We start from the raw sequence: 7,233 nt of genomic DNA, 5'->3' as shown, positions 1-7,233 counted from the left end.
GGGGTTGTCAGACCGATAACGGTAGGTTTTGCCAGGGACAGACTTTGGGGGATTACACAGGATAGTAACAATGAAGCAAAAGGAAGGGAAGAGGAGAGCGCACCAACCACTTGCAGAATGAGGAAGGGTTGAGTTCTGGAGGGGAAATATGAGTTAATTTTCTTTTTCTAGAAAAGATGCACTTTTTTATCCCCCAAGGAAGAAATTAATATTGCTCTTTTACCAGTTTCTGCGAGACAAAGATTCGTACAAAGCGTCCTATCACGGGCTGATGAAGTGAAACAAAGGCAACAGCGGAGCAATAGAGCACAGGTTACAACAATGAAATGGCACAAATTTAGTATATAGGAGAATAACAAAAATCAACAAGAACAAGTCATTCTGAAAAGTTCTCACAGATAGCAACAATGAGAAGAAGAACATTGAACAAATCTCTAGTTGACTCACTATACTAGTAATCAATGCAGCTCTGAGTAACTTTCTCTGACACTGAGTTATGGACATATAAATTGGTCATGCAAATAATACCTAGGTGTGGAAAGGAAAAGAGAGATGGATGGGTGGAGAAACGAAGAAAATAAAACAAATGTGGAAAGATCGTTCCCACCTGACAACGGCACAGTGACTCAAAGCAAGGAAAGGAGGGGGGGGGACGAAAAAGGGGAGGGGGGAATGGAAGGTAAACGAAGAAAATAATAGCAAACGTTGAAAGATCGTTCATACCTGACAATGGCACAGCGACTCAAAGCAGCCAAGTTGTCGCACGAAGGTCGCGAGAGGCTGGATTGTCTCCCCATCCATCTGACACGACTTGCAGGCAGAGTTCACTGCGTGGATTCCTGCCCCACCACGTGACTCACCGGAGTTTGTCACGGACACTTTGCCGGACAGGATGGAGCTAGATCCACAGATGTTCCTGGTGCGGTCAGGTGGACACGAGTGAGTTCCATTGCAGAAGCAGTGGCAGTTGAGTTGGTTGCAGTTCCGATTGAGCTGAAAGTCCCGACCCCCGATAAAAACGTCGTCTCCGATTCTACAGTCCTTGCAGCGTCTTGCGGCAGGGCGACCAGGCGAATCGTCATCTCCGCAGACGTTCACGTTGTTCTCCGGGGGACACGTCCATTGCCCGTTACAATGGCAGTCGCAGATTCTCTGCGTGCAGCCTTCTCTCAGCATGAACTTGGACTTGGAAGGATACGTCACTCCGGACACCTCACAGTCGTAGCAAGTCTCGGGCACTAGGGGTCGTTGTCTGTGGGAGGTGCGGGAAGTCACGTGTGTCGCCGACTGGCCCATTTTGCCTACAAAGTTGATCTGAGAGTCTCGCACAAGAGACTGTTTCGCCACGTACTTGTTCTCCCGCACGGTCAGGGGGTCGATGGCGTTTCCGCGAGACGCTCTGTTCACTTTTGGCGGACACAGATTCTTGGGCTGCTGAGCCGGACACGCCCAGCCGCCATCACAGTTACAGGAACATTGGTATTCGAAACATCCTTGTTGGAGAGAGAAGCGGGACTCTCCAGGGTACTCAGTGCCTTGAACCATGCACTTGCGGCATCCAGATGTGTGGGGAACGGTATCGGGTTCAAACCCCGGGGTGCAGGACAAGGAGAGGCGTCCGGCACATTTCCAGGAGCCGCCACAAGAGCAGTAACAGTCAAACTCGATACAGTCTTTCTCAAAACTGAAGGTCTGATTTCCTGGCCTCAGCTGATTCTCGATCATACACCCTCCACAACTCTCGCCAGAGTTCTCCACTAGACCGAAGGAGATACCTCGAGAAGATCCAACACCCGTAGTGAAACCTCCACCTCCTGTAGCCACACCGTGCCCACTACCCCTGGAACCACTAGCCGGGTGTACTGGAGTGTGATAGACAACAGGCCCACTGGCCTGGCCGTTACAGTCTGTACAGGTGGACATGTAGACAGCCCTCCCAGAACTGGTGAGATAACCTCGGCTGGTAGCTGGCACCACACCGGCAGACACCGGGTAAAAAGAACCAAAAGTCTGTGGACCTTGTGGGGCGCCCTGCGTACAGCCAGGCACGGGCTTGGTAGTGTGGCAGTCGTGAGTTCCGTCGCACTTACAGTCGCATTGTTTCTCATTACATCCTTCTCTCACTGTGAATCCCATGTTACCGGGGAAGACCATGCCGTCATAGAGACAGTTGCTGCACGTGTTGTCTCGGTTGTTTGTAGAGCAGGCATTGTCAGACACCAGGCGGCAGCGGTAGGAGCCACTGCACAAGCACTTGCATTTGTAGATGACACAGCCGCGGCGCATGTCAAAGTTGGCCCCAGCCGGGTAGAACTTCGAGTCCGATTGGCATCTCTGACACTCCTTGATGCCCCCTCCGCTGCCACTCGCTGAGCTAGACGGTGACTCTCCAGCAAATGAAGAACCCGAGGAAGAAGAAGAACCAGAAGACGATGAAGAGGAGGAAGAGGAAGATATTCCAGACGTAGAGAATACTGTTGAGCTTGATGTTCCATAACCCGGACTTGTTTTTGCTCCCAGTGCCGCCAATTGCTGGGCTTTGGTTCGTTTTCGGCCGAGTGCTGTGTATGTGGGCAGGTATTTTGTGTCGATCTGGACGGCGTAACCTCCACCCGTGCGACCATCTCCGGTATGCACTTGAGTGCGGTTTACGCCGTCGACCAAAACCCAAGTTGAGGAGTTCACATTAGTGGATGAAGAAGACGATCCTCGTTGTGTAGTTACTCCAGTTTGATGTCTCCTTTGGCCATTGTAGCTTTCTCGCCGCCGTGAGTCTTCTGTGACTTGGGTTCTAGTGTTGCTAGTACCACTGCAAATGTTCTTCTCCTCTGCACACTCCCACCTGCCGTTACAGTGGCACACACATCCTCGGTACTGCAAGCAGCCTCTGTCTAAGGAAAATTTTTCATTGGGTTTGTATGTGTTCCCATCTGCATAACATTCCCTGCAGTTATAAGGGTTTGGGTTAACATTCTGCCTGTGGTTAATGGAGTGTGTTCTGTCTCTGGCCTGGCTCTGGGAACGGATGTCTGTAGCAGCAGACGTGGACCCTCTCTGTGTAGATCCTCTCTGTGAGGCTTGCGTGTTGGTTAGATAGGCGGAGTAATCTTGTCTATTTCCAGTCTCCGTCACGGTCGAACTGACAGTTTTTTCCAAACGACGGTCTCTCTCCTCCTTCAGCTGACACAGATTTGTGGGGTTTCTGTGATCACATGACCAACGACCGTCACATCCACATTTACAGTTGAACTGATAGCACCTTCTCTTGAACAAAAATGTAGAATCTCCTGGGTAGATGCTGGTACCGATCTTGCAAGCTTTACACTTTTGACGTGTGTCTCGAGGAGAGGAGCAGATGTTGGTGGTGCGATCTGCCGGGCACGTCCAGCTACCGTCACATTTACACATACACTGGTATCTGTTGCAGCCTCGCTCTATAGAGAAGCTGGTGTCCGTGTACTGCTCAGTGGCCGACACCCTGCACGGCTGGCACCGGGCTCTCCTCCCTGGTTGAGGACGTGGGACAACCTGAGTCGTCTCGACGCCCGCTCCACACACTCGTCGGGCGGTTCGACCGGGGCAGCTGTAGCTCCCGTCACAATTACACCGACACTTGTAGTGGATGCAGTCCTTGACCATGTCAAAGTCAGACTCTCCGGGATGAAACTCGTTATCGGACACCTGACAGGACCGGCATCCCCCTGGTACTTCCCCTTTGCATACATCTCTGGCGTCTTCACCGGGGCAAGACCAGCTTCCGTCGCACTTACAGCTACACTTGTAGTGGATGCAGCCTTTCCTCATATCAAACACGGTGTTGGCCTTGTAGTTCTCAGTATCAGAGACTCTACAAGAACGGCAGCCGCCTGGTACTTCGCCTATACAAACGTCCCTCGCCTGTTCGGCCGGACACTCCCAAGTTCCGTCACAATTACACCGGCACTGGTAGTTTAGACAGCCTTTCCTGTGGGAGAAGTCTGACTCCCCCGGGTGGATGACACCCTCTGAGATCACACAACTCCTACAACCTCCGAGCTTTTCTCCATAGCAGACGTTCCTTGCTTCTTTGCCTGGACAGTTGTAGCTCCCGTCACAGTTGCAGCGACACGCATAGTGCACACAGCCCTGCTCCAGCACAAAGTCCGACTCCCCTGGGTACTGCTCTGTGTCTGACACGACACACTTGTTACAGTTGTCTCTGATCCCCACTTGACACGTGTTCCTCACGGTACTTCCTGGGCAGGACCAGCTTCCGTTACAGTGACAGTTACAGGTGTACTCCAGACATCCAGTCTTGTGGGTAAAGACCGTGTTGTTGGGGACTATCCGGCCTTCCACCTCGCACTCCAGACACTGATCCGTGCATACCCAGCGACTATCTTTTCCCGGGCAGTTCCAGCTTCCGTTACAATAACAGTTACAGTTGTACTCGATACATTTGTCCACCAATTTGAACTGGCTATTGGGAGAATGCACCCGGCCGTCGTTGGCTTTACACATGGAGCAGGCGCCTTCATTGGAGGAAGATCCTAAACAGATATCTTTAGCCTTGTTGGGGAAACATTCCCAGCCGCCGTCACAGTTACACAGACAGTCCGTGTATTGGATGCAACCGTCTACAAGGTCGAAGTAGGAGTTTCCGTTGACAACTTTGCCTTTGGCATTACAGGTAGAACATTCAGACTCGGAGCGACGGGATGGAGCAGTTCTGTTATTTCCTACGCAGATGTTCCTGGCAAACTGAGATGGACACTCCCAAGAGCCATCGCATTGACAAAGACAGTTCTTGTACTCCACACAACCGTCTGTCAGTTCAAAGTAAGAGTTTCCAGTCACGATTTTACCTTTGGCATCGCAAAAACTACAGCGGTCGTCACGCCTGGAAACTTCTGACCCAGTGGATGTTGTGCCTGTCCTCCTGTCTGACGATGTTCCTCTTGATGTGCCTGTTCCCCTGGATGTATCGATTCTGGAAGAGTCGGTTCCGGAAGAGCCGGTTCTGGAAGAGTCGGTTCTGGAAGAGCCGGTTCTGGAAGAGTCAGTTCGTGAAGAGTCGGTTCGTGAAGAGTCGGTTCGCGAAGAATCAGTTCTGGAGGAGGTCTCACTGCGCGTAGAGCTGGAAGAATCCGTGCGCCGTGATGTCTCGGTACGCCTTGAGGAGGAAGAGGCAGAACTTCCAGAGCTGGAACTTCCCGAGCCAGAACGTCTCGAGTCAGTCGTACTTGTCCCGTTCTCACAGACATTGCTGGCGTAGCGACTGTCACAGTTCCAGGATCCGTCACACCGACACACGCAGTTACGGTAACTGGTACAGCCGTCCAGGACATCAAAATAATCGTTACCCTTGAAGTATTGGCCGTAAACGAAACAGGAAGTACAGCCGCTCTCTTGTGGCTTTACAGGAGCAGTTTTGTCGTCGTTGCCAGTGCTCCCCGTCTCGCAAGCGTTTCGAGTAGCATTAGAAGGACAAACCCAGGAACCATTGCAATGACAGTGGCAGTCTCTGTACTCTATACAACCGTAACGCACTCCAAACGGTCTATTGGGTGGGTAAGTTTTACCGTATACGTCACAAGACCTGCATTGGTCAGAGCCTTCAGAAGTGCCTCCGCTTTGTTCCCCTCTGTTGCTCTGTCCTTGCCCCGGGGCACAGGTGTCTTTAGCGCGGCTGGCCGGACATTCCCACGAGCCGTCACAGCGACAAATACAAGCTTCGTATTCTATGCAGCCGTCTTTCAGCTGGAAGTATTTATTTCCGGGGAACGTTTTCCCTTTGACTTGACAGGACTGGCAGCGAGATCCTACATCATAACCCTCCCCGCCTTCACACACCTCTTTCGCCCCGCTCTCAGGACAAGACCAAGATCCGTTACAGAAACACTGGCAGTTTCCGTAGAGGATACATCCGTCCTGTACCTCAAACCTTTTGTTGGGCTCAAAGGTTTTATCCCTGATCTGACACTGCTGACATTTCTCTGTACCCTGTCCAGATCCTGTGGTCACAGATGAGCCGGATGACGAAGACACGGACGTTTCTTCAACCCCTCTCTTTCCCTGGTCATCATCATCACAAATCTTTTCTGCAAATCGTTCAGGGCAGTTCCAGGAGCCATCACACCGACACGCGCAGTACTTGAACTTGGTGCAGCCGTCCTCTAGCTCAAAGTAGGAATTGCCTTTAACAGTTTTGCCTTTTGCAGTACAATTTTGACATCCACCTCGGTACCTGCGTCTCCTCCTCTCCTCTGCCGCCGCCCTCCTCTCCTCTGCCGCCCTCCTCTCCTCTGCCGCCCTCCTCTCCTCTGCCGCCCTCCTCTCCTCTGCCGTCCTCCTCTCCTCTGCTGTTCTCCTCTCCTCTGCCGTCCTTCTCTCCTCTGCCGTCCTCCTCTCCTCTGCCGTCCTCCTCTCGGAGCTAGATGAACCAGACCCTCGGTTACCTTGGACTCTTCGACCACCAGACTGATTGTTCCCCCTTCTGTTGTTGTTGCTCGTCCTCGCAGTTTCCTCTCTCCTTTCCTCACGATGTGTGGTAGATGTGCGGTTTTGGCTGCTGCTGGTTTCAAACGTCGTGCTAGAGCCAGAGCCAGTGCCAGTGGTAGAGCTAGAGCTGGAGCTAGAGCTAGAACTAGAGCTAGAGCCAGAGCTTGATCCAGAGACAGACGAGCCCTCTCCATCCTTACACAAGTTCTGCGCTCTCTCAGCCGGACATATCCAGGTACCGTTACAATAGCAGATACAGGCGTCGTAAGAGAGACAGCCCAGCTGGTGGGCGAAGTAGGAGTGTCCTGGGTGAGACTTTCCCTCCACCACACACGGCGAGCACTGCCTTCCCCGACCTCGTGACCCCTGGGATGTCTTGGACCCTTCTGAGGAAGATGGTGAAGACGAAGATGTGGAAGAAGAAGATGATGATGAGGATGACGAAGAGGAGGATTGCGAAGCCGAGACGGCTGACGAAGAGCCACCTTCGGATGTAGTAGAGGAACCCGCACCTTCACGTCTCTGTCCCTGTCCGTCACAGATATTTTCGGTGTAGACCGAAGGGCACTCGTAGGAGCCATCACATTTGCAAACACAACGGAACCTGGAGAAATACGAGGGAGTGGGTAGGGGGAGGAGGGGATGGAGAGGGGTGAGGAGGGGTGGAGGAGATGGAGAGGGGTGAGGAGGGGTGGAGGGGATTCAGTGGTGATGGTGAGATGGGCAGGTATCCCGTAGTGGTGGTCATGTGGC

At 52.5% G+C, this 7,233-nt stretch overlaps 1 protein-coding gene across 1 annotated transcript in view; it reads right to left on the bottom strand.

The window, feature by feature from the left end:
• LOC106012782 overlaps positions 1-7,233 on the bottom strand; it is a gene marked incomplete at its 5' end in the record, with an annotated part of 19,152 nt that overhangs the window by 2,132 nt on the left and 9,787 nt on the right. Inside the window, 1 exon segment of the mRNA XM_013086729.2 lies at positions 724-7,084. Within this exon segment, the coding sequence (XP_012942183.2) occupies positions 724-7,084 (6,361 nt within the window).

The sequence above is a fragment of the Aplysia californica genome, unplaced genomic scaffold (genome assembly GCF_000002075.1).
Source record: "Aplysia californica isolate F4 #8 unplaced genomic scaffold, AplCal3.0 scaffold00019, whole genome shotgun sequence".
Classification (NCBI taxonomy): domain Eukaryota; kingdom Metazoa; phylum Mollusca; class Gastropoda; order Aplysiida; family Aplysiidae; genus Aplysia; species Aplysia californica.
This window is presented reverse-complemented; position numbering and strand designations above follow the sequence as displayed.